The sequence below is a fragment of the Oncorhynchus clarkii genome, chromosome 33 (genome assembly GCF_045791955.1).
Source record: "Oncorhynchus clarkii lewisi isolate Uvic-CL-2024 chromosome 33, UVic_Ocla_1.0, whole genome shotgun sequence".
NCBI classification, from domain to species: domain Eukaryota; kingdom Metazoa; phylum Chordata; class Actinopteri; order Salmoniformes; family Salmonidae; genus Oncorhynchus; species Oncorhynchus clarkii.
In genome coordinates this window covers 25,759,234-25,787,066 of record NC_092179.1, presented here as the reverse complement: position 1 = coordinate 25,787,066, position 27,833 = coordinate 25,759,234, and the positions used below count along the sequence as shown (strand labels likewise).

The following is a 27,833-nucleotide window of genomic DNA, read 5'->3' as shown; positions in this document are numbered from 1 at the left end:
GACTGTGATATGTGGTTGTCTCAACTAGCTATCTTAAGATAAATGTACGTTGCTCTGGATAAGAGTGTCTGCTAAATGACTCAAAAGTAAATGTAAAATGTTAGCCTAGAACCAGTAAATTACAGAATACTACAAATTCACTACTGTTTTTAACCTAGAACCAGTAAATTACAGAATACTACAAATTCACTACTGTTGTTAACTTAGAACCAGTAGAATACTACAAATTCACTACAGTTGTTAACCTAGAACCAGTAAATTACAGAATACTACAAATTCACGACTGTTGTTAACCTAGAACCAGTAAATTACAGAATACTACAAATTCACTACTGTTGTTAACCTAGAACCAGTAAATTACAGAATACTACAAATTCACTACTGTTGTTAACCTAGAACCAGTAAATTACAGAATACTACAAATTCACTACTGTTGTTAACCTAGAACCAGTAAATTACAGAATACTACAAATTCACTACTGTTGTTAACTTAGAACCAGTAGAATACTACAAATTCACTACAGTTGTTAACCTAGAACCAGTAAATTACAGAATACTACAAATTCACTACTGTTGTTAACCTAGAACCAGTAAATTACAGAATACTACAAATTCACTACTGTTGTTAACCTAGAACCAGTAAATTACAGAATACTACAAATTCACTACTGTTGTTAACCTAGAACCAGTAAATTACAGAATACTACAAATTCACTACTGTTGTTAACCTGGAACCAGTAAATTACAGAATATTACAAATTCACTACTGTTGTTAACCTAGAACCAATAAATTACAGAATACTACAAATTCACTACTGTTGTTAACCTAGAACCAGTAAATTACAGAATACTACAAATTCACTACTGTTGTTAACCTAGAACCAGTAAATGACAGAATACTACAAATTCACTACTGTTTTTAACCTAGAACCAGTAAATGACAGAATACTACAAATTCACTACTGTTGTTAACCTCGAACCAGTAGAATACTACAAATTCACTACAGTTCTTAACTTAGAACCAGTAGAATACTACAAATTCACTACTGTTGTTAACTTAGAACCAGAAATTGACAGAATACTACAAATTCACTACTGTTGTTAACTTAGAACCAGTAGAATACTACAAATTCACTACTGTTGTTAACTTAGAACCAGAAATTGACAGAATACTACAAATTCACTACTGTTGTTAACTTAGAACCAGTAGAATAGTACAAATTCACTACTGTTGTTAACTTAGAACCAGTAGAATACTACAAATTCACTACTGTTGTTAACTTAGAACCAGTAGAATACTACAAATTCACTACAGTATACTGTTAACACCGCCAAGTATTGGCTAATGGCTACCTTTACCTCCAGTTCCTGTCTAGTTCCCTGCTTCACCGATCAGTACTATGGGCCATTAACACCGTCCTCTAAATCATTAAGGATCTCGGTACCCTCTGTGTGGTGTACTCTGGCGCAAGGTGATACAGTTATTTGCTGATAAGTTCTTTATTGAAGAAAAATGTACTTGCTACGACTGTGATATGTGGTTGTCTCAACTAGCTATCTTAAGATAAATGTACGTTGCTCTGGATAAGAGTGTCTGCTAAATGACTCAAAAGTAAATGTAAAATGTTAGCCTAGAACCAGTAAATTACAGAATACTACAAATTCACTACTGTTTTTAACCTAGAACCAGTAAATTACAGAATACTACAAATTCACTACTGTTGTTAACTTAGAACCAGTAGAATACTACAAATTCACTACAGTTGTTAACCTAGAACCAGTAAATTACAGAATACTACAAATTCACGACTGTTGTTAACCTAGAACCAGTAAATTACAGAATACTACAAATTCACTACTGTTGTTAACCTAGAACCAGTAAATTACAGAATACTACAAATTCACTACTGTTGTTAACCTAGAACCAGTAAATTACAGAATACTACAAATTCACTACTGTTGTTAACCTAGAACCAGTAAATTACAGAATACTACAAATTCACTACTGTTGTTAACTTAGAACCAGTAGAATACTACAAATTCACTACAGTTGTTAACCTAGAACCAGTAAATTACAGAATACTACAAATTCACTACTGTTGTTAACCTAGAACCAGTAAATTACAGAATACTACAAATTCACTACTGTTGTTAACCTAGAACCAGTAAATTACAGAATACTACAAATTCACTACTGTTGTTAACCTAGAACCAGTAAATTACAGAATACTACAAATTCACTACTGTTGTTAACCTGGAACCAGTAAATTACAGAATATTACAAATTCACTACTGTTGTTAACCTAGAACCAATAAATTACAGAATACTACAAATTCACTACTGTTGTTAACCTAGAACCAGTAAATTACAGAATACTACAAATTCACTACTGTTGTTAACCTAGAACCAGTAAATGACAGAATACTACAAATTCACTACTGTTTTTAACCTAGAACCAGTAAATGACAGAATACTACAAATTCACTACTGTTGTTAACCTAGAACCAGTAAATTACAGAATACTACAAATTCACTACTGTTGTTAACCTAGAACCAGTAAATTACAGAATACTACAAATTCACTACTGTTGTTAACCTAGAACCAGTAAATTACAGAATACTACAAATTCACTACTGTTGTTAGCCTAGAACCAGTAAATTACAGAATACTACAAATTCACTACTGTTGTTAACCTATAACCAGTAAATTACAGAATATTACAAATTCACTACTGTTGTTAACCTAGAACCAGTAAATTACAGAATACTACAAATTCACTACTGTTTTTAACCTAGAACCAGTAAATTACAGAATATTACAAATTCACTACTGTTGTTAACCTAGAACCAGTAAATTACAGAATACTACAAATTCACTACTGTTGTTAACCTAGAACCAGTAAATGACAGAATACTACAAATTCACTACTGTTGTTAACCTAGAACCAGTAAATGACAGAATACTACAAATTCACTACTGTTGTTAACCTAGAACCAGTAAATTACAGAATACTACAAATTCACTACTGTTGTTAACCTAGAACCAGTAAATTACAGAATACTACAAATTCACTACTGTTGTTAACCTAGAACCAGTAAATGACAGAATACTACAAATTCACTACTGTTGTTAACCTAGAACCAGTAAATTACAGAATACTACAAATTCACTACTGTTGTTAACCTAGAACCAGTAAATTACAGAATACTACAAATTCACTACTGTTGTTAACCTAGAACCAGTAAATTACAGAATATTACAAATTCACTACTGTTGTTAACCTAGAACCAGTAAATTACAGAATACTACAAATTCACTACTGTTTTTAACCTAGAACCAGTAAATTACAGAATACTACAAATTCACTACTGTTGTTAACCTAGAACCAGTAAATTACAGAATATTACAAATTCACTACTGTTGTTAACCTAGAACCAGTAAATTACAGAATACTACAAATTCACTACTGTTGTTAACCTAGAACCAGTAAATGACAGAATACTACAAATTCACTACTGTTGTTAACCTAGAACCAGTAAATTACAGAATACTACAAATTCACTACTGTTGTTAACCTAGAACCAGTAAATGACAGAATACTACAAATTCACTACTGTTGTTAACCTAGAACCAGTAAATGACAGAATACTACAAATGCACTACATTTGTTAACCTAGAACCAGTAAATTACAGAATACTACAAATTCACTACTGTTTTTGCTAGTATTTTGATAGAGATCAATAGCAGCGATTGACTGTGTTCCGCTGGCAGACATTGAAGCTGTTTCTGCTGGATAAACCACACTTCACCGCTCAAATAAAATGAACCTGAAAGTGGAGTTAATGTTACTTATAAAGAGAACAATAGAGATTGGCTACTGCGCTACACAGTGATATCGTGGTCGGCTACTGTGCTACACGGTGATATCGTGGTCGGCTACTGTGCTACACAGTGATATCGTGGTCGGCTACTGCGCTACACAGTGATATCGTGGTCGGCTACTGTGCTACACGGTGATATCGTGGTCGGCTACTGTGCTACACAGTGATATCGTGGTCGGCTACTGTGCTACACAGTGATATCGTGGTCAATAGAACTAGTCTAAGGTGCTACAATGAAATCTTTTTCTGCCTTTGTCTTGGTTTTCTGGGTGTTTACTACAGCTATAATGCCCATTAGTAAGCAGACCATATTAATAATGTATTTGTAAGTAGATGTTTTGAAGCACTACACATCTCTTTGTTATAACCGTCAAGAGTAATTGCGAACACAGGTAAAAGTGTCCATTTTCCGTCCGTGTGACTTTACCTGGCAAACGTTTCCTTGTATTTTTTTAATTATCTGTTATTTTACCAGGTAAGTTGACTGAGAACACGTTCTCATTTACAGCAACAACCTGGGGAATAGTTACAGAGGAGAGGAGGGGGATGAATGAGCCAATTGTAAACTGGGGATTATTAGGTGACCGTGATGGTTTGAGGGCCAGATTGGGAATTTAGCCAGGACACCGGGGTTAACACCCCTACTCATACGATAAGTGCCATGGGATCTTTAATGACCTCAGAGAGTCAGGACACCCGTTTAACGTCCCATCCGAAAGACGGCACCCGTCACAGGGCAGTGTCCCCAATCACTGCCTCCTATTGACTCTCCAACACCACTTCCAGCAGCATCAGGTCTTCCATCCAGGGACTGACCAGGACCAACCCTGGTTGGCTTCAGAAGCAAGCCAGCAGTGGTGTGCAGGGTAGTATGCTGCTGGTATCTCCATTTCATGCTCTGGTTTTGCTTGTACTAACAAACAATCTCACCTGCAGTGTTCTCTTTAGTTGCCTTGACAGCTCATTTCTCAGTGTGGAAAGTTCACTCACACAGTTGCCTAATAGGAATGCATTGATTAGGAGGACATTTTTTAGGAAGAGGCTGGCACAGGGTACGTTTGTGCCAAGGGCAGTGTGTGTGTATTTGTGTGTGTGTGTTGCATGTGCGTGTGCGTTTAGAGTATGTGGGTATGTGTTGTGGGTTGGCACAGCCTGGCTCTTCTGTAGTTGGCAGGAGTGGGCACAGCACTCTGGGTGTGTGGTTAGTGAAAGTGTGTCAGAATCATGTTAGCCGCAGGGGAGACTTCCTGTATTCCTGGTGTGAGACTCTCACAGGTGTGCCACCATTCACATCACAGGGCAATGCTGCAACAATCACAAGTACAGCTGCACCGTCTCACATGACAATATCAGCCTATTACACTTGACATAACAGGTGTTTTATTGAGTCTGCCAAAGAGGATCTAGCACTAATCCTAACCCAATAGATAAGTATAATAACATAGACTTATAACTGTGAATTCATGTTCACAATCTGAGTGTCAAAGTTCAATTGCTCTTAATTAATATATTCCAGTCCAGAGCATGACCTCACCTCTCTCTCTCTCTCTCTCTCTCTCTCCATCTTCTATCTATGCACTCTTAGAAAGAATGGCTCCAAAGGGATTCTTCGGCTGTCCCTATAGGTCAACACTTTTTGATTCCAGGTAGAACCCTGTTTGGGTTCCATGTAGAAACCTTTGTGGAAAGGGTTCTAGATGGAACCCAAAAGGGTTCCACCTCAAACCAGAAAGGTTCTACCTGGAACCAAAAATGGTTCTTCAAAGTGTTCTCCTATGGGGACAGCCAAATAACCATTTTAGGTTCTAGATAGCACCTTTTTTTCCAGAGTGTACTCTCAGCTCTGCCCCAATTAAACTTAACCGTGTGTAAAAAACCATCCACTCTAAGTTTCAGGCTGAAACTTCAACGTTTCATAATTAAAGTGCTGTATGAAAAATCACACAATTAAATCCTGTGCTGTAGAACTGCTGGCGAATGTAATGTTTGATTCAAAACCGCTGTGATGGAAGCAGCCGAGCACAGAAAAGAGTGAGAGGAGAGAAGCTAAGATTTCAGAATGACATTAAATATATACTTCATCAAATTAGAGGGTTTGTTTGGTTGAAAAACCTGTGGGGCTTGAATGCTGAATAGACAGGGCATTCCAAGCCGAATATGAATAGATAGCTTCTGTTCGGACTCTGAGTTGGCTGTGTAAATAATCGCAGGCCTGGCTAGTATTAATGCAGGGTTTTTTACCATTTACGGTGGCTGGGTTGAGTGACTGTCAGAGATAGCCGAGGATGGCTGCGCACTGCCCTTTGCTTTAGGGTCACAGAGAGGGAGAGAGTGAAAGTGTGTGTGTTCCTGTAAGAGAGGGAGTGTTAAAGAGAAAGTGAGATTGTCTGGGCCATATTTCCTGTAAAAACAAGCCAATTAACTATGATGCTACGGATGTTTTTACTGCATAGTGTCAAAAGTGTTGGCTAATGAATGACAGACCTTCCCCTTCCACCCCATACACACACACACACACACACACACACACACACACACACACACATCATACCATCACATGCACATGCATACAAGCACTCACAAACCCATGCACACTCACACACGGATGCGCATGCACACAAACACGGACATAGAGACACCCCTCCCAATAGCTTTGGTAATTTTCCCCTTACACCCCCAATCTCCCTCTCTTTTCATGCATGCACTGTTCCCTACTTCCTATGCACATGATTGTTTTCTCCTTGGCCTGCAGCGTAAATGTAATCAAAGCTCACTTTTACAGCACAACTGATGACTTGGGGGATTTGCCCACATTTAATTAGCTGTGGGTTTAGAGAGACAAGCCTGGTTAATACTCCCCAACTGAATACCCCCACTAGCAGTATACCACCTTTTATTCAGATCACACCTGAACTGCATCCCAAATTACACCCTATTCCCTTTATAGTGCACTACTTTTGACCAGGGCCCATAGGGAATAGTGTGCCATTTGGTATTTACACCTAGCCATTTGCTGATGCTATAATTGCGCTCAATACAGAAATGATCCTTAACTAAAGTATAAATGAATGGGTGTTCCAGGGTTTTAATGTAATATGTTCCTTTGCTCGGTTAAACTTCTGGAAAGTCGCTAAGGCTGCTTGATGGCAGCATGTGATTAAGATGGCAGTCGATGACAGTCTTTTTAGTCTGGTGGGTGGAAATTGGAGAGGTATTATGTGGAATATTGTTGCTTCAATTGTTCTAATTGAGAAGTTTTAATGGTTGTGGGCGGTAGCTACTACTGACCTCTCCCGAAGTGTCCAGGGGGTCAACAGTAGGACACCAGCGGTGGTCAGTCAGACACCATTAGGCCAGGCTATAGAAGGTAGAGGTACTGAGTTTTTTGGTGCCCAGGGAACTCCCTCCCCCTTCCCTTCGATCTGTCCCTCCGATCCCTCTCTTACGTTGACCTTTGACATGTTAGTCATTTAGCAGACGCTCTTATCCAGAGTGACGTACAGTTAGTTAATAACCGTAGCTTCTCAAATGGCCGCCTCGTTCACCAACTACTTTGCAGATAAAGTTCAGTGTGTCAAACCTGTTGTCCGGACCGGTTCAATTCTCGGGCCGACTCTTTTCTCTGTATATATCAATGATGTCTCTCTTGCTGCTGGTGATTCTCTGATCCACTTCTACGCAGACGACACCATTCTGTAAACATCTGGCCCTTCTTTGGACACTGTGCTAACAAATCTCCAAACAAGCTGCTTTTAAATGCTAGTAAAACTAAGTGCATGCTCTTCAACCGATGGCTGCCCGCACCCTCCCGCCTGACTATCACTACTCTGGACGGTTCTGACCAAGAGTATGTGGAAAACTACAAATACCTAGGTGTCTGGTTAGACTGTAAACTCTCCTTCCAGACTCACATTAAGCATCTCCAATCCAAAATTAAATCTAGAATCGGCTTCCTATTTCGCAACAAAGCCTCCTTCTCTCATGCCGCCAAACATACCCTCGTAAAACTGACTATCCTATCAATCCTTGACTTTGGCGATGTCATTTACAAAATAGCCTCCAACACTCTACTCAGCAAATTGGATGCAGTCTATCACAGTGCCATCCATTTTATCACCAAAGCCCCATATACTACCCACCACTGCGACCTGTACGCTGTGTCTGGCCCTCACTACATATCCGTCGCCAAACCCACTGGCTCCAGGTCATGTATTATCTCTGCTAGGTAAAGCCCCGCCTTATCTCAGCTCACTGGTCACCATAGCAACACCCCCCCGTAGCACGGGCTCCAGCAGGTATATTGTACTGTTCATCCCCAAAGACATCACTTCCTTTGGCCGCTTCTTCTACACTTGCACACACTGTAAAGTACATAGGTTTTTCTATTTTTCTTTATTTTGTGTTATTGACTGTACTTCTGTTTATGTGTAACTCTGTGTTGTTGTCGCACTGCTTTGCTTTATCTTGGCCAGGTCGCAGTTGTAGATGAGAACTTGTTCTCAACTGGCCTACCTGGTTAAATAAAGGTGAAAGAAAATAAATAAATCTAATTGTGCATTCATCTGAAGATGTCTAGGTGAGACAACAACACATCACAATCGTATCAAGTACATTTTCCCTCCACTCAGTACTTATCAGCAGCCAGTGGAAAACAGGGCCTCTTCCAGACTTTTTCTTTTATTACAGCTCTTGGCCAGAACCAAGGAACTTTGAACTCAGCCAACTGCTTGATGATGTAACACTACTGTACAAAATGACACGTCTAGCCTCCTCAACTCTTGGTAGAAAATAGAAGTGTCTTTGGGTTGTGTGGCCCAGGAGTCATTCATTCAAGTTGTACTACAGGACACTGTTAACACCACCATGGCTAATGGCTACCTTTACCCCAATTCCTGTCCAGTTCCCTGCTTCACCAAGCAGCGCTATGGGCCATTAAATCATAAAGGATCTCGGTATTCTCACTGCTACAAGGTGACCCATAAATGAAACCAGGATAGCCAGGCTATTTGACCTCTACTGTAGATATGGTGGACCACTGAACCAGAGGGGCAATAGATGTGGATCTAGAGGGGGTACTTTTCCAATATCGACATCTGTGATAAGATGGAAATCTGCATGTTCCTTGTGCTCTTCTGCTTCTCCTGCATTAGACTGAATGACTTTCATGTTTTCAACAGCTGAAGTCAAATCCAAAGTGGTTCACTGAATCTAAATAGGAGCAGTTTTTGTAGTGTCCCCTATGATGCTGAGAGACAGAGGTCCCATCCCAAATAGAACCCTGTTACCAATACAGTGCCTTGCAAAAGTATTCACCCCCTTGGTGTTTTTCCTATTTTATTGCATTACAACCCGTAGTTTAAATATATTTTTATTTAAATTGAATGTAATGGGCATACACAAGATAGTCCAAATTGGTGAAGTGAAATGAAAAAAAGAACTTGTTACAAATAATTCGCCAAAATCTGAAACTAAAAAGTGGTGTGTACACATGTATTCACCCCCTTTACTATGAAGCCCCTAAATAATATCTGGTGCTACCGATTACCTTCACAAGTCACTTAATTAGTTAAATATAGTCCACCTGTGTGCAATCTAAGTGTCACATGATCTGTCACATGATCTCAGTATCCATACACCTGTTCTGAAAGGCCCCAGAGTCTGCAACACCACCAAGCAAGGGGTGCCACCAAGTAAGCAGCACTATGAAGACCAAGGAGCTCTCCAAACAGGTCAGGGACAAAGTTGTGTAGAAGTATTGGGTTGGGTTATAGAGATCAGGGTTGGGTTATAAAAAATATTGGAAACTTTAAACATCCTACGGAGCACCATTAAATCCTTTCTTAAAAAATTGAACGAATATGGCACCACAACAAACCTGCCAAGAGAGGGCTGCCCACCAAAACTCACAGACCAGACAAGGAGGGCATTAATCAGAGAGGCAACAAAGAGACCAAAGATAACCCTGAAGGAGCTGCAAAGCTCCACAGCGAAGATTGGAGTATCTGTCCATAAGACCACTTTAAGCCGTACACTCCACAGAGCTGGGCTTTACAGAAAAAAATAAGCAAAACTGTTTGGTGTTTGCCAAAAGGCATGTGGGAGACTCCCCAAACATATGGAAGAAGGTACTCTGGTCAGATGAGACTAAAACTGAGCTTTTTGGTCATTTGGAAAATGAAAGCTTTTTGGAAAACGCTGTGTCTAGCATAAACCCTACACCTCATCACCCGAGAACACCATCCCCGCATGGTTGTGGAAGCATCATGCTGTGGGGATGTTTTTCATCGGCAGGGACTGGGAAACTGCTCAGAATTGAAGGAATGATGGATGGAGATAAATACAGGGAAAATCTTGAGGGAAACCGGTTTGTCTTCCAAAGATTTGAGACTGGGATTGAGGTTCACCTTCCAGCAGGACAATAGCCCTAAGCTATTGGGGGGGGGGGGGGGGGAACATTTAAATGTCTTTGAATGGCCTAGTCAAAGCCCAGCTCAGCCCATTCAATTGAGAATCTGTGGTATGACTTAAAGATTGCTGTACACAAGCGGAACCCATCCAACTTGAAGGAGCTGGAGCAGTTTTGCCTTGAAGAATGGGCAAAAATCCCAGTGGCTAGATGTGCCAAGGTTATAGAAACATACCCCAAGAGACTTGCAGCTGTAATTGCTGCAAAAGGGGGCTCTACAAAGTATTGACTCTGGGGGGGGGGGGGGGGGGGTGAATAGTTATGCACGCTCAAGTTATCAGTTTTTATGTCTTATTTCTTGTTTGTTTCCCAATAAAAATGATTTTGTATCTTCAAAGTGGTAGGCTTGTTGTATTAATCAAATGATACAAACCCCTTAAAAATCTATTTTAATTCCAGGTTGTAAGGCAACAAAATATGAAAAATGCCAAGGGGGGTGAATACTTTCGCAAGCCACTGTATAGTGTACTGCTTTTGAATAGGGCACCATTTAGGACACAGGCAGAGAGAAGGTTCTGTCAGGCTCTGTGACCAGTATGTGTTGAGTTATAGCGTGTCATGGCTGACAGCTGGCGAGCCCCTATAAACCCAGTAGCCCCATTCCTGCTGTCGGCCATTAAAGATGACTTCACCGATCTACCTCAGCTTGTCAAACACAGCATCCTGCAGAAAGGGTTAACTGCTCATCAAAACTAGATTGATTTGTTAACTTTTTTATCCTCTGGAATTTTTGAAGATAGTGTTGATTCCTGTTTTGCTGATTTAATGCGTGGGAATATTTCCTTTAAACAGAGGTTTATTTAAGCAATACGGCATGAGGAGGTGTGGTATATGGCCAATATACCACTGTTAAGGGCTGTTCTTATGCACGATGCAACGCAGAGTGCCTGTATACAGCCATTAGCCGTGGTATATTGGTCATACACCACAAACCCCTGAGGTGCCTTATTGCTATTATAAACTGGTTACCAACGTGATTCGAGCAGTTAAAATAAATGTTTCGTCATACCCGTGGTATATGGGTATGTCAGCCAATCAGTATGCAGGGCTCGAGCCACCCAGTTTATAATACCAGGTACATAGCTTAACCAACCTTATTTGTTTGTTCACGTAGTCGGCTCGGGATTAAATCTGTCTGTGCCCTTGAGCAAGGCACTTAACCCTAATTACTCCTGTAAGTCGCTCTGGAAAAGAGTATCTGCTAAATGACTACAATGTAAATACAGGTATAAATTAGAGTGGGATGAGTGTTGCTACAGTAGATATCTCTGTTGTATTTCATTGTGTTTTCTTGTTATTCATACTGTTACAGCTCTCCTGAAGTTCATTTGGGTTCCCAAATCAAATGAAAGCCTTATTTACCCAAAGACATTATTCCCAAAGTGCCAGTAACCCAGCCTAGACCCCCAAAGAGCAAGCAGCAACACCTCCCTGATAGAAGAACCAGACGTGGAGGGATCTTTGATTCCCTGATAATAATACATTGTATCTGTATAACTCTTTGTTTAACCAGCTTTGATTAACAATAACTGTTGGTTTTCTAGATTAGGTAGATGTATCTGACTGCTAAGGCTGAGGAAAGAGTCATACACTGATGAATGAAGTGGGACTGTGGTTTCTGGATATTTAGTGTCACCTGGCTAATTCACTGTTTCTGCTCCATGGAGGATCTCCTAGGGCTAAATCCTTACTAGAAACTTCAGTAAATATCTGTCATTGACTCCAATGCATGATTACACACGCACGCACGCACGCACGCACGCACGCTTTCATCCTTAGATACTGCATAGTTCCTGCTGTCAATGCTGTACTACTCTGTCTGAGACTAAGTGCGGAAAATCCAGTGTTGTCCTCATTCCTTCTTATCATCTTTAGGAACACACAGAGAAAGAAGGGAGCAGAGAGACAGCGAAAGAAGGGAGCAGAAAGACAAAGAAAGAAGGGAGAAGAGAGACAGAGAAAGAAGAGAGCAGAGAGACAGAGAAAGAAGGGAGCATAGAGACAGAGAAAGAAGGGAGCAGAGATACAGAGAAAGAAGGGAGCAGAGAGACAAAGAAAGAAGGGAGCAGAGAGACAAAGAAAGAAGGGAGCAGAGAGACAGAGAAAGAAGGGAGCAGAGAGACAGAGAAAGAAGGGAGGAGAGACAGAGGAAGAAGGGAGCAGAGAGACAGAGAAAGAAGGGAGCAGAGAGACAGAGAAAGAAGGGAGCAGAGAGACAGAGAAAGAAGAGAGCAGAAAGACAGAGAAAGAAGGGAGAAGAGAGACAGAGAAAGAAGGGAGAAGAGAGACAGAGGGAGCAGAGAGACAGAGGAAGAAGGGAGCAGAGAGACAGAGAAAGAAGGGAGCAGAGAGACAGAGAAAGAGTCAATGGAGGTAAAAGGTAGTAATACATTCCTGTCAGGGTCAAGAAACACATAAATAACACCCTCTTTCTCTCTCTCTCTCTCTCTCTCCTCTCTCTCTCCTCTCTCTCTCTCTCTCTCTCTCTCCTCTCTCTTTCTCTCTTCTCTCTCTCTCTTTCTCTCTTCTCTCTCTCTCTCTCTCCTCTCTCTCTCTTTCTCTCTCTCTCTCCTCTCTCTTTCTCTCTCTCTCTCCTCTCTCTTTCTCTCTCTTTCTCTCTCTCTCTCTCTCCTCTCTCTTCTCTCTCTCCTCTCTCTTTCTCTCTTCTCTCTCCTCTCTCTCTCTCTCTCTCTCTCTCTCTCTCTTTCTCTCTTCTCTCTCTCTCTTTCTCTCTTCTCTCTCTCTCTCTCTCCTCTCTCTCTCTTTCTCTCTCTCTCTCCTCTCTCTTTCTCTCTCTCTCTCCTCTCTCTTTCTCTCTCTTTCTCTCTCTCTCTCTCTCCTCTCTCTTCTCTCTCTCTCTCTCTCTCTCTTCTCTCTTCTCTCTCTCTCTCTCTCTCTCTCTCTCTCTCTCTCTCTCTCTCTCTCTCTCTCTCTCTCTCTCTCTCTCTCTCTCTCTCTCTCTCTCTTCTCTCTCTCTCTCTGTCAGAGAGTGAGCCAACAGGTTCCAGCAGCTCCATACCCCCCTCTCTAACTGTTCTCATTCATTCACTCTACCTACTCACACACACTTCTTCTCTCACACACAGTACACAATCTACTGTATGTGAGTGTTGCAACTACTTATTTTATGGAATACAATACAATACAATCTCGGATTCTTACTTCTCCCCTGTGGGCACTTCTAAACTTTTTCTCAGGGATTTTTTTCTCTCACAACCTGGCAACCCGTAGAGAGCAGCAAGCAGCAGTTGCCAGAACAAGTTGCCAGAACAAGAGGATGTGTCCTATCCCTGGAGAGGTAAGCAAGAAGCTTTTAGGGGCTCTGTGAGTGGGCCACTACTTTCACTGTCTGGCTATGTCTCAAATGGCACCCTACTCTTTATATAGTTACCTACATTTGATTAGAAAAGTAGTGCACTATATAGGGAATAGGCTGCAATCTGGGAGACACCCACTGTCTCTGCCAGTTCTAAAGTTAACACCCAGCTACAGTCTGGTAATTGTGGAACAAATTTGGAAACTGTTATTTTCTGAACGCGCCGTTCCACTCAATATAGTTTTCAAAGAGAGAGAAACTAGCAGAGCTAATGCAGCTGAAAAGGCTTTGGCAGAAAATGGAAGCATTTATATCTATATAATGTGTTTAAGGAGCCTTTCCCCCACTTTATATTCAGGAATTCATTGCATTCCCAGCATTACTCATGCTTTGAAACATAATGTCTGAGACAAGAGGAAAGTGCATTGTAGCATTAAAGCAAATAACCTGTTGCGGCCTGCTACTGCCACATCCACACTGTGTAGAGGGGACGCCTGCACAGGAACACTCTTAGACAACAGGCTTCTAAAAGGGTTCTTTGACTGTCCACATAGTAGAACACATTTTGGTTCCACATAGAACCCTTTTTGGCTCCATGTAGAACCCTCTGTAGACTGGGTTCTAGATGGAACTCAAAAGGGTTATTCCTGTAACCCACAAGGGTTATTCAAAAGGTTATCCTATGGGGACAGCCGAAGAACCCTTAAAGGTTCTAGATAGCAGGAGCACATGAAGGTCCCTGTTGTATCTGAGAGCTGGAGCATAATGTGATGAGCCTGGAGTGTACTATAGGGAATTCCCCATGTGTAGACATGTCTGTATAGAATAACTAGCATTAGGAAGTGGTGATAAAATGGAATCATAATGATTCATTACTTTTTAATATTAAGGACTGTATGTCTGCGTTTGTGCATGCACGTGTGTGTGTGTGTGTGTGTTTGTGCGTGTGTGTGTGCATGCGTGCACGTGTATTTTGTGTACATGTTTATCTTGATAATACTACATATCCCAATTTCTGGGAATCACATAGATACTACAGCTTGAGGCAGGCACACACACCCATACACACAAGCTTGTGTTTACACCCGATGTGTGTGTGTGTGTGTGTGTGTGTGTGTGTGTGTGTGTGTGTGTGTGTGTGTGTGTGTGTGTGTGTGTGTGTGTGTGTGTGTGTGTGTGTGTGTGTGTGTGTGTGTGTGTGTGTGTGTGTGTGTGTGTGTGTGTGTGTGTGTGTGTGTGTGTGTGTGTGCGCCTTTTAAATGCTCCCAATTTCACACCTGCAGGGATAATCCTCTGTGATGTGGAAAATGCCATTATGTAGAAATAGCTGACATGCGGTTGGACTTGTAGGGCATGTGGTACCAAATGGAGAGAGAGAGAGATGGAGTATTATATAGGGAGAGATAGCAGGTGAGTGGTAGCGAAAGAGAAATGAAGTTGGTGAGAGAGAGAGACCATGTTTATGTCCTCTACCTTTAATCCACTCTGAGCTGTAATACACTAACTGGGGCCAGACAGACACAATACCCTCTCCAGTGCTAAGGTGAGGCTGCCAGGCTGGACACAAGTGATTGCATTGTGAGAGCGTTGCAGGGACGTTGTCAGAGGTTGCTGAGTGCTTCTGACCTGTTTGTGAGTGTAGCCTTTGCAGAAATGCCCCTCTGCATCTTCAGATTGAGGCCTGGTCCATTGCTGATTAAGAGTCCATAGAAGTGTGCACTTACATCATTGCAGACCTGGGTCAGTACAGTACATAATATGTCAAGTACTTTCAAATGCCTGCAAGTATTTGAAGCGCGCTTGAATTATCTTGGAGTTTGCACTTTCGGGACTATGTATTTGGTTCCATTGTCCTGGGCAGCTTAATCAATCTTAGCTCAAGTATTATATCTGGATAATTGGTGAAGTTGAAATTAGCAGAGGGTTCTATTGGTGAAGTTGAAAAAAGCAGAGGGTTCTATTGGTGAAGTTGAAATTAGCAGAGGGTTCTATTGGTGAAGTTGAAAGAAGCAGAGGGTTCTATTGGTGAAGTTGAAAGAAGCAGAGGGTTATATTGGTGAAGTTGAAAGAAGCAGAGGGTTCTATTGGTGAAGTTGAAAGAAGCAGAGGGTTCTATTGGTGAAGTTGAAAGAAGCAGAGGGTTCTATTGGTGAAGTTGAAAGAAGCAGAGGGTTCTATTGGTGAAGTTGAAAGAAGCAGAGGGTTCTATTGGTGAAGTTGAAAGAAGCAGAGGGTTCTATTGGTGAAGTTGAAAGAAGCAGAGGGTTATATTGGTGAAGTTGAAAGAAGCAGAGGGTCCTATTGGTGAAGTTGAAAGAAGCAGAGGGTTCTATTGGTGAAGTTGAAAGAAGCAGAGGGTTCTATTGGTGAAGTTGAAAGAAGCAGAGGGTCCTATTGGTGAAGTTGAAAGAAGCAGAGGGTTCTATTGGTGAAGTTGAAAGAAGCAGAGGGTCCTTTTGACTAACACATGCTTTGACCCCTTGTGAAGTAGCCGCCATCTTTGATTTTCTCCCCTGTGACCTCAGGGAACATCAGTTGACACTCTAACCATCTAACTATGTCTGTAATGAGCAACAGTTGTCTTCACAGCCTGACTTGGGGAAAGATGTAGTAAGTTCCAACTCTGCAACACCAACCCAGGATCAGTACATGAACCTACTTTACACAGAGAGATGCACTTGTTCAGCAGATGACTCAGAAGGCAGACCCAGATGAAGCCCACTCCTGGAGAGGGAAAAAGCTCTTTCAATTGAGACTCACCATTGAGCTTTATAAGTCTAGGAAGAAGGGTCCGGAAAGCCAGCCCTTACTGTAAAACCAGTTTGCCTTACTGTCTGTGGCTTGTGACTATGATATACAGATGTCAGATCTTAATTTGATCACTCTTTTGTTGCTGAGAATGTTCTAACTTGTAGTGTATTTGAGTATAAAAAAGGCTTCTAAAGTTTGTAATTTTCACTTTTAAATTTCATACTTAATTTTCCCTAACAAGAAATGTATCAACCCCAACAATAATGTCCATTAATTATAATACTCATAATAATGTCCTGTTGCTGCAAGCTGCCCAAATGAAGATCCTACATCTGTAAACTGATGTCAGGTTTCTACAACTGTAAGTTTCTACACTTTAACATGTACAGTATGTAGCAGGATACAAGCAGAGACAGGACTGGCTTGGATTGGTATGTGAATGGAGAGGTGTTGTGTATCTTTTGGGTATGCTGTGTAACCTCTGGCAGCTCTCCCATCTGACTGGCTGTAAACTCAACATGCCTCTCAAACAGTCAAACGCCCTGACGTTATCTGGCCAGGCCTTCAAACTGCTGTGAAATAAAACTATGGGGAAACATTTTCGGATTTCATTTCTACCTGAAGTTGATCTGAAGTTGATCTAGGGTCTAGAGAGGTGATCTAGCAGGATGGATGGTTTGATGGAGGAATGGATGGTTTGATGGAGGGATGATGTTTTGATGGATGGATGTTTTGATGGAGGGATGTTTTGATGGATGGATGTTTTGATGGAGGGATGGATGTTTTGATGGATGGATGTTTTGATGGAGGGATGGATGTTTTGATGGAGGGATGGATGTTTTGATGGAGGGATGGATGTTTTGATGGAGGGATGGATGTTTTGATGGAGGGATGATGTTTTGATGGAGGGATGATGTTTTGATGGAGGGATGGATGTTTTGATGGAGGGATGGATGTTTTGATGGAGGGATGGATGTTTTGATGGAGGGATGGATGTTTTGATGGAGGGATGATGTTTTGATGGAGGGATGGATGTTTTGATGGAGGGATGGATGTTTTGATGGAGGGATGATGTTTTGATGGAGGGATGGATGTTTTGATGGATGGATGTTTTGATGGAGGGATGGATGTTTTGATGGAGGGATGGATGTTTTGATGGAGGGATGGATGTTTTGATGGAGGGATGGATGGTTTGATGGAGGGATGGATGGTTTGATGGAGGGATGGATGTTTTGATGGAGGGATGGATGTTTTGATGGAGGGATGGATGTTTTGATGGATGGATGTTTTGATGGAGGGATGGATGTTTTGATGGAGGGATGGATGTTTTGATGGAGGGATGGATGTTTTGATGGATGGATGTTTTGATGGAGGGATGGATGTTTTGATGGAGGGATGGATGTTTTGATGGATGGATGTTTTGATGGAGGGATGGATGTTTTGATGGATGGATGTTTTGATGGAGGGATGGATGTTTTGATGGAGGGATGGATGTTTTGATGGAGGGATGGATGTTTTGATGGAGGGATGGATGTTTTGATAGAGTGATGGAGAGATTCAGCGATGGGGTGAGGGGTTAAGGGGGAGGTGTAGCTCTATCTGGTATCTGTATTTACTAGCTGAGCTAAGACAGACTTGACACACACACCTACTGTAGGGAAAGGCAAAAATACAGAGATACTATAAATGCCATCTAAAAATCATAACCTCACCATAGCTAATCTATTGACCTTTTATAACCTCTAAAAGTCTAAGCCGTTTGGGAGGCTGTTACTAGGCTGACATATGGAATTGTTTTAAGATGGTCATACCATGGATCATTCAGCTATTTGATATTTTAAAACCCCTTTGTAACTCGTCACCTCAGATGAGGAAGGCCGATGTACGCGGAAAACCCTGATATCTCCAGCTTAAACCTTTCTCATTATGTTACTTAGAGTGATGCAGGGGGTGCGTCAACAGACTCTTAAGGATCAGAAATGTTGTCTTTTAAATGTATCTGACCTTTGCAGAAGCACCTTTTAATGTCACGTCAACAAGCAGATAGAAAATTCCATTTGGCCTGAAATGTAGAGCAGCCTTGAGGCTACGCTCTCCTTCCTGGGACTCCATGACCTGGAATGTAGAGCAGCCTTGAGGCTACGCTCTCCTTCCTGGGACTCCATGACCTGGAATGTAGAGCAGCCTTGAGGCTACGCTCTCCTTCCTGGGACTCCATGACCTGGAATGTAGAGCAGCCTTGAGGCTACGCTCTCCTTCCTGGGACTCCATGACCTGGAATGTAGAGCAGCCTTGAGGCTACGCTCTCCTTCCTGGGACTCCATGACCTGGAATGTAGAGCAGCCTTGAGGCTACGCTCTCCTTCCTGGGACTCCATGACCTGAAATGTAGAGCAGCCTTGAGGCTACGCTCTCCTTCCTGGGACTCCATGACCTGGAATGTAGAGCAGCCTTGAGGCTACGCTCTCCTTCCTGGGACTCCATGACCTGGAATGTAGAGCAGCCTTGAGGCTACGCTCTCCTTCCTGGGACTCCATGACCTGAAATGTAGAGCAGCCTTGAGGCTACGCTCTCCTTCCTGGGACTCCATGACCTGGAATGTAGAGCAGCCTTGAGGCTACGCTCTCCTTCCTGGGACTCCATGACCTGGAATGTAGAGCAGCCTTGAGGCTACGCTCTCCTTCCTGGGACTCCATGACCTGGAATGTAGAGCAGCCTTGAGGCTACGCTCTCCTTCCTGGGACTCCATGACCTGAAATGTAGAGCAGCCTTGAGGCTACGCTCTCCTTCCTGGGACTCCATGACCTGGAATGTAGAGCAGCCTTGAGGCTACGCTCTCCTTCCTGGGACTCCATGACCTGGAATGTAGAGCAGCCTTGAGGCTACGCTCTCCTTCCTGGGACTCCATGACCTGAAATGTAGAGCAGCCTTGAGGCTACGCTCTCCTTCCTGGGACTCCATGACCTGAAATGTAGAGCAGCCTTGAGGCTATGCTCTCCTTCCTGGGACTCCATGACCTGGAATGTAGAGCAGCCTTGAGGCTACGCTCTCCTTCCTGGGACTCCATGACCTGAAATGTAGAACAGCCTTGAGGCTACGCTCTCCTTCCTGGGACTCCATGACCTGAAATGTAGAGCAGCCTTGAGGCTACGCTCTCCTTCCTGGGACTCCATGACCTGGAATGTAGAGCAGCCTTGAGGCTACGCTCTCCTTCCTGGGACTCCATGACCTGGAATGTAGAGCAGCCTTGAGGCTACGCTCTCCTTCCTGGGACTCCATGACCTGGAATGCATGCACTTTCTCTTCTGAAGTGTGTGTGTGTGTGTGTGTGTGTGTGCGTGTGCTCGCGCACGCAAGTGTCCTGAAGGGAGAGATTGTTTCCACCAATCATTAACCTTGGATTGCAGTGTACCTTCATAGACAGTTAATACGTATCCTTTCCCAGACCTGATTACTGGGAGGAACGCTTAAGGTTTCACCAGACACACTTCTCCTCTTTGAAATGTATTGCTATAGTGCAGGCCGTGACATGTTAATGCAAAGGAAACCATATGTCATGGTCTGGTCACAGAGGACTTGCTGTCTATTAGATTGTAGATTGGACCGCACAAAGAAATGCTGACACACACACACAGATGGACACACATATATACAGACACACACACATACAAACACACACACACAGATGGACACACATATATACAGACACACACACATACAAACACACACACAGATGGACACACATATATACAGACACACACACATACAAACACACACACACAGATGGACACACATATATACAGACACACACACATACAAACAAACACACACACAGATGGACACACATATACAGACACACACACATACAAACACACACACACAGATGGACACACATATATACAGACACACACACATACAAACACACACACACAGATGGACACACATATATACAGACACACACACATACAAACACACACACACACGTGGAGACACACACACATCGACACAGATGCGTACCTTCAGGTGGAGATAAGAACTGGACACAGATGTCTGTTATTACAGATTTTCTTTGGTGTCGCGATCAAACTCAACATGCACACACACACACACACACACACACACACACACACACACACACACACAGACACACACACAGACAGACGGACAGACGGACGGACGGAACAATTAGCTATGGTGTCTTAGCCTAGCTCAGGGATTAATCAGACCTGGTATGTGAGTTCCAGGGCTAGGAGTGGGAGAAGGCTTCAGGGCAGGGGGCTCGACTAATCTCTTCCCCAGGATAGGTGTTCTGGTCTGGGGGACCGTGGCAGGCCAGGTATGCCTCAAAGCCGAGGTAGATGCTATGGCTCCCATTCCAGACGACCTTGATTCTGTGGGGATGGTTATGCAGTTTAGACTATATGGAATATAATGACCAGGATCAGGAAGTAGACTTGGGACAAATCTGGGCCTTAGTTATAGGCTATAACTTTATCTCATAATTTGATCAGGTCACATTGTCGGGAAAAAGACCCATATGGTAGTTAACTGACTGTTATCTACTGAAAGGGATAGGCATGATTCACCATCTGAAATGTCATGGCTTTGATATGATTTCATGAATACTGTGAATATTTTACTATTGCAATGGTTTTCAGTTGATTAGAGCAGGGTGTTGATTTAGTATATCGGTGTTGTTCGCTGTGAGATGGTGAATGTTCATTGTGCCTAATTGCTTAGCTTTTTTCAAGGGAGCTGTCAACAGTCTCCATAGTAACAACCTTGGTACTGACGTGTTGCAGACAGGAGTATATTCATGGCCATGTGCACAAATAGGAGTCCTGCCGTGAAGTCTTGATCGCCCAGGGTCCTTCCAAAGTGAACATTCGTTAAGGGCTCCACATTGTGGTAGCCATGTTCAACTGTGTGAAACATCACACTGACTGTTAGCTACTGAACGGGATGTGATTCACCATCTGAAATGTCATGGCTTTGAAATGATTTGGTGAATATTTGACTATCGTGATGGTTCTCAGCTGCTTAGAGGAGGGTGTTGATTCCTGCGTGGGAAACAAATTAGTCAGCTGAATATAGGGATATGTAAGTGTAGCAGATATTATCGTGAATCATACTCATGAAGATAGAGACCTACCTGAGACCGTGACGATGTCCTCTTTCTGGCCTGACATGCTGACCTGGGATCAGTCTGATTCAACATGTGATAGTGTTGTGTAGAAAACACTCATGTATGGGCCTTGTTTAACTGTTTCACGTTGTTGCTTTCAGAAAAGATAGAAGAGTCTGAGCTGAATCTTAACGAGGACGTGGATCTGTCGGAGGAGATCTGAGGAGACGACCAGGAACAGGAGAGAACAGGAGAGAAGAAGGAGGGATAAAAGAGGAGGAGGAGGACAGAGCATGGGCCATTCCTGCTTGTGGATTGTTCTGCTGTCCCTGTCTCTCTCCCACCAGGCAGTCACTGAACAGGCAGAAGGTATTGGATTTGACCTCTTTCTCTCTCTCCATCCCTCTCTCTGCCTCTCTCTTTCCCCTTCCCTCTCACCATTTCTCTCCTGACCATTCCCTTTCCTCAGCTTTCTCAACATCTCTCACTATCTCTCTCTGTTTCTCTCTCTCTCCGTCTCTCTCCCCCTCCTCTCTCTCTCCGTCTCTGTTCCTCCTTATCTATCTCACCATTTCTCTATACTTGTTCCACTTATCTCCCTGTATCTCACCAAACCTTCCTCTCATTATTTCTTTCCAGCCCACTCTCCATCTCGTTCTGTGTGTCTCCCCACCACCCACTTACCCTTTCCTTTCTCCTCCTCTCTCTGTCCTCTCCTTCTCCTCCTCTCTCCATCCTGTCCTTCTCCTCCTCTCTCTGTCCTCTCCTTCTTCTCCTCTCTCCATCCTGTCCTTCTCCTCTCTCCATCCTGTCCTTCTCCTCTCTCCATCCTGTCTTTTTTTCTCTCATGCTCCGTCTATCTGTTTCAGACACAAGTGCTAGACTAAATAATGTCTGTATGTCCAGTATGTCTAGACACCTGGATGGACTAGGCAGGTAGACAGTGATGCAGACTCAGTCACTCTTCCATCTTTAGACAGGGCATTCTGAACATCTGGGAGCCTCCTGTTCACCACTATCTGTCAGACGACAGTCCACTGTCAAATCTTGGCCTTAGGTTTGGTACTGTACATCATACCTGTGTCAAATACATATGTCAAATCTGTTCAAATACTTAAGCTGGGTTTCATTTGGTTTTACATCAGAACCAATGGCATAGTCCCAAAAGTGCAAATTCCAAGCTAAATCAAAGGCATGTCTGCTAGAGGTTTACTGTACACAGCTTCCGATGTTCTTGGATGCCATGGAAGGTTGAATTAGCCAATCAACTGGCTAAAGATGAACTCTCAGGGTGGAATCTGATTGGCAGCCAGTAATGCATTTTTAATTTATTTTTTACTTTCCAACTATTGGAATGAAACAATGTTTGTGCAACACCTACCAACCTCGCTGAGAGGTTCTTTCAGTGTAATGGCTGAGGTTCTGAGGTTGAGGCCCAGTCAGGCTTCCCCTTGAATCTGCAGCAGTACTATAATTCTATGCTTACGGTGTTTAACTGACAGAAGGCTTTAGACTGGGCTTGATTTAAACACCAACGTCACTGACTCTCATGTTCTGTGAGATTAAATGCATTTAAATATTATTTTTTTACGTTACCTTTTTCCCCAAAGTAGTACTTAGATGGTGCAGATGGAATTTTGTCAAATACACCAGCCTGGCTGGCAGCTGTGTTGAAACTAGAGGAACCAACTCAAGACTAAAGCCTGTCTGGAAAGGTACCATTGGAGTAACCAACTGTTGCCATTCTTGGGGCTTGTTCTCTTTTGTCAAAGATTCACACATGGATCCAAGTTCTTATGTCCCAATATTCGAATGTCGTGAATAATGAACAGACTATTGACTGTACTGTATTGTTAGATGATGATATGTAGCAACTAGGTAGACAACAGTGGACAGGTACTGAACTATAATGACCCTTCACCATGTGTTGTCTAGCAATTCTAGACATGTGGTTCTCACCTGCCAGACACAGTATGCAGTCTGGACATTTGATCTTTTCCCCTCAGTCTGTCTATCTGTCAGTCTGTCTATCTGTCAGTCTGTCTATCTGTCAGTCTGTCTATCTGTCAGTCTGTCTATCTGTCAGTCTGTCTATTTGTCTGAACAATGTATGTGTTTCCTCTCTGTCTGTCTGTCAGTCAGTCTCTCTGTCTGGACAATTTACATTCTTTCCCATCTGTTTGTCTATCCATCTGCCTGTCTGCCTGTCCGTTCGTCGGTCCGTCCTTAAGTCAGTCTGTCTATCCATCCATCCTTCAGTCAGTCAGTCTGCCTGTCTGTCTGTCCATCCTTCAGTCAGTCAGTCAGTCTGCCTGTCTGTCTGTCCATCCTCCAATCCTCCAGTCTATCCATCTGTCTGTCCGTCCGTCAATCTGTCGGCCCGTCAATCTGTCCGTCCGTCAATCTGTCGGCCCGTCAATCTGTCCGTCCGTCAATCTGTCCGTCCGTCAATCTGTCGGCCCGTCAATCTGTCGGCCCGTCAATCTGTCCGGCCCGTCAATCTGTCCGCCCGTCAATCTGTCCGCCCGTCAATCTGTCCGCCCGTCAATCTGTCCGCCCGTCAATCTGTCCGCCCGTCAATCTGTCCGCCCGTTAATCTGTCCGTCCGTCAATCTGTCCGCCCGTCAATCTGTCCGTCCGTGGTTTGGTTTGCTGCCTTTGTGAAGCTTGACTTAGGAACCGAGCTCAGTCATGACTCACACTGTCGTTTCCCATGACCTGTAAAGGTTTAAGCATGCGTCACAGACTCCATTACATGGTGATGTGGCCAGAGGCAGTTTGTCGGTGTAGTCTCCAAAACGGTTCCCTGTGATACTTAGTCTCCTGACTGTAGAATGGAGGATATAGTTTTGTGAGCAGGAGCAGAATGCTGGTCCGCGGTGAGCCGGGACATATGTCACCCCCGCTGAATCCCGGGATGGCAGCCAAGGAAGGGTAGGATAAAAGAGGAGAGGAAAGCGAGGGAGGACAAGGGGAAAGGAGAGAGGCTGAGTTATCACATAGAGCACAATCACTGGACCGTATCGTCTATTCCCTGTTGTAATCTATTCTGTCACGGTAATACTGGGGCACTGACAGGGACAATGTGTGTGTAGACTGTTCGTGTGTGTGTGTGTGTGTGTGTGTGTGTGTGTGTGTGTGTGTGTGTGTGTGTGTGTGTGTGTGTGTGTGTGTGTGTGTGTGTGTGTGTGTGTGTGTGTGTGTGTGTGTGTGTGTGTGTGTGTGTGTGTGTGTGTGTGTGTGTGTGTGTGTGGCTAATATGGCAAGTAATACGGTTCATATAGTGGGTGTGTCCGCCACAAACACACACATTTACATCCATTACCATGCAACAGGTGTGCATCTGTTCCAGTGTGTGTGGTTATGCAAAGAGACTCAACACCTATTCTACCGCCCGGTGTGTGTTTGAGCGGACGCGGATGCTGGCCCCACTTTAGGCTGTTTATGTTGCTATTCCAAGCCTTCCTCTTCGCTGTACTAAAATGTTACTGCTGGACTGCTCAGAATATTGATGGTCTCAACGCCTCACCTGTGTGCCATTAAACATTCATAGGAGCCTTGTGGTGCGCTGTCTGTGACAGCAGAAGGTTGGCCACGGAAATGTATTACCTGCCGAGGCTGGTAGCCTAGCAGTCAAAAGTGTTGGGCCACTAACCGAAAGATTTCTGGTTCAAATCCGCAAGGTGGAAAAATCTGCTGTTCTGCTCCTGAGCAAGGCAGTTAACCCCCAGTAACAACTGCTCTTCAGGCACCGATGACTACGATTAAGGAAGCTCCCTGAACCTCTTCAATTCGGAGGGTTTGGGTTAAATGCAGAAGGTTGTGCAACTGACTAGGTATCCCCTTCCATATTTAATGGAGGTATACTGCCACCTTGTGGTAGAATGGGGAAACACTGTTTGGAGAGGAGTGGGGTGAAGTTGGCCCGAGATGCTGATTGTGGGTCAGTTTGGCATTTTTGCCACTAATGTTTTTTAGCGTCCAATTGGCTCATTCATCCCCCCTCCTCTCCCCTCTAACTATTCCGCAGGTCGTTGCTGTAAATGAGAATGTGTAAAATAAAGGTTCAATAAAATAAAGGTTCACCGTGGAGCGTGGACAGAAACAGATCAGTTGAGTTTCTGGTTTCACAGAGAACGAAACATGAGAGGAACAATAGGTGAAATGAAGCTACATTAAATGAAGGAGAAGGCTTTGGAATTCAGGTTGAATAAACACACTCTTTTTCTTCTTTGTTTTGTCTTCTCTTGTGAAATGAACAGGTGCCAACGCTCAGTTAATCTGGCCTTTATTGTCCCCCGAGGCTGAGAGAAATCCCACTCAACTAAAAGATGCAATGGAAGGGATGCAGAGACGCACATCTTCTCATGCTGAATACAGACTGATATACAGACATCCCTGCAGGACATCTGCAGTCCTCCAACCCCGAATTCTGGGAAATGGAATGGAATCTTGCCACACTAAACCACTAAACCAGTCATATATCTGCTCTTCCCCCAGCATGTCGGACGGCGGAGCCTGCAGACCTAGTGTTCTTGGTGGATGAGTCGTGGGGCGTGGGCCAGACCAGCTTCTCCAGGGTTAAAGACTTCATCTCGGCCATCATCAATTCCTTTCAGGACAGCGTGGTGGGGTCCGAGGGCATCCGCTTTGGCGTCACCGTCTACGGAGATATACCCAGGTCTATATGGCTATAGGTCTGCCGGGTTGGGCAATGTTATCCGCAAAGGTTACTTAGGAACATTTATGTATTTGCATAAACATTCCTTTACCCCTCTCTCCAGGGGTAAGCCCTGCAGGCTTTTGGTACACCTAATTTAACTAATTAACTAGTCATAGTCTTCAATCAGACAATAATTGGTGTTACTGCTTTGACTTTGTCTAAAACATCTTCAGTGAATTCCTAAAGACATTTTCCTAACTTCACTCCAGAGTTGCAAAGAAGCTCGGGACTTTTGCTCTGTCTGTATTAGGCCCTGTTAGGATCCATAGAGCCTCGCTGCTGATCAGTATAGACAGGCTGATCAACCCAGGAATGACTCTTCTGCTCTCTCTCTCTCTCTCTCTCTCTCTGTCTTCAGGATGCGTATCGCCCTGACAGACTACAGTAGTCTCGAGGAGGTCCTGAGGGCAGTAAAGGACCTCCCCTTTGAAGGCGGGGCCAGTCGAACGGGCGACGCCCTCCAGTTCCTGGTGGATTATGTCTTCAGTGCGGCTATCACCAGGGACAATACCCCCAAGGTTAACTACTGTGCATCTCAGGAGATTGCTATATGTGGTCCCTGGGATGTTAAGCACTTCTCCAGGCATTGTGAGATCTGATAGTTAGCAACCACAGGAGGTTGGTGGCACCTTTATTTGGGAGAACAGGCTCGTGGTAATGACTGGAGTGGAATCGGTGGAATGGTCAAATACATCAAACAAATGCTTCCCAGTTGATTGATACCATTCCATCTGCTCCGTTCCGGACATTATTTTGAGCCGTTTCCCCTCAGCAGCTGTTAGCAACTGCACTTCTCCTTGAAGTGTTACACTGCACTATCCCAGCTGCACCTGGAATAACATGTCAGTCATTGAGATTCTTCACAGCCCTGCAAGTCTCTCTCACACACACACACACACACACACACACACACACACTGCAAGTCATGCTGAACCACAGCTGATGTGGCAGAGAGAGAGAGCAGGATTAGGCTGACATATTTGACTTCACCACTCAGAAGGCTGAGCACACACACCATAGCCACATCAGGTGCATATTGATGTGCTCTCACCCCCTCCTCCCCTCCTCCCCCTTACCCTCTCCCCCCACCCCCATCAATTGGGGCCTTAACTTTCGACGAACTGCAGTGAATTTTTCATAATGGGGAATTATCATTCCGCAGTGTTTTAAGTTTCACACTGCGTTATTGCATTATGCATGTAATTATGAGTTAAAACATGTCAAATATCTCTAAGGACAGGGCTTGTTTTTAGAATGCATGGAAATGTGCTATTTCCAATGAAGGCAAGTGTGCTCCCTACGAAGGAAGATCTAGTTAATCTAGTAGAGCGGGTCTAGTTTGTCTAGTTCTGTGCAATTGTGTGTCGCTATTGGAAAGACCCTTGCAGTAAATACGGATTGTAGTTGTATATTCTGGTAGATCTGTAACATAGAGCTAGTTTGATTAGATTTTCCGTGTTTGCAGATTGCTGTCCTGATCACAAACGGCCGTTCGGATGACCAGGTGGATGGGCCGGCCAAGGCTGTCACAGACAATGGAATCTCTATCTATGCAGTGGGTGAGTCTGG

At 43.4% G+C, this 27,833-nt stretch overlaps 1 protein-coding gene across 1 annotated transcript in view; it reads left to right on the top strand.

Moving 5' to 3' along the window:
- The first annotated feature begins 13,419 nt into the window (after positions 1–13,419).
- Positions 13,420–27,833, top strand: part of LOC139393125 (collagen alpha-1(VII) chain-like) — a 109,026-nt gene continuing 94,612 nt past the window's right edge. The window contains exons 1-5 of the mRNA XM_071141492.1: positions 13,420–13,648; positions 21,703–21,910; positions 26,042–26,222; positions 26,623–26,782; positions 27,730–27,823. Of these exons, the coding sequence (XP_070997593.1) occupies positions 21,835–21,910; positions 26,042–26,222; positions 26,623–26,782; positions 27,730–27,823 (511 nt within the window). The 5' untranslated portion in view covers positions 13,420–13,648; positions 21,703–21,834. The remainder of the gene's footprint in view (positions 13,649–21,702; positions 21,911–26,041; positions 26,223–26,622; positions 26,783–27,729; positions 27,824–27,833) is intronic.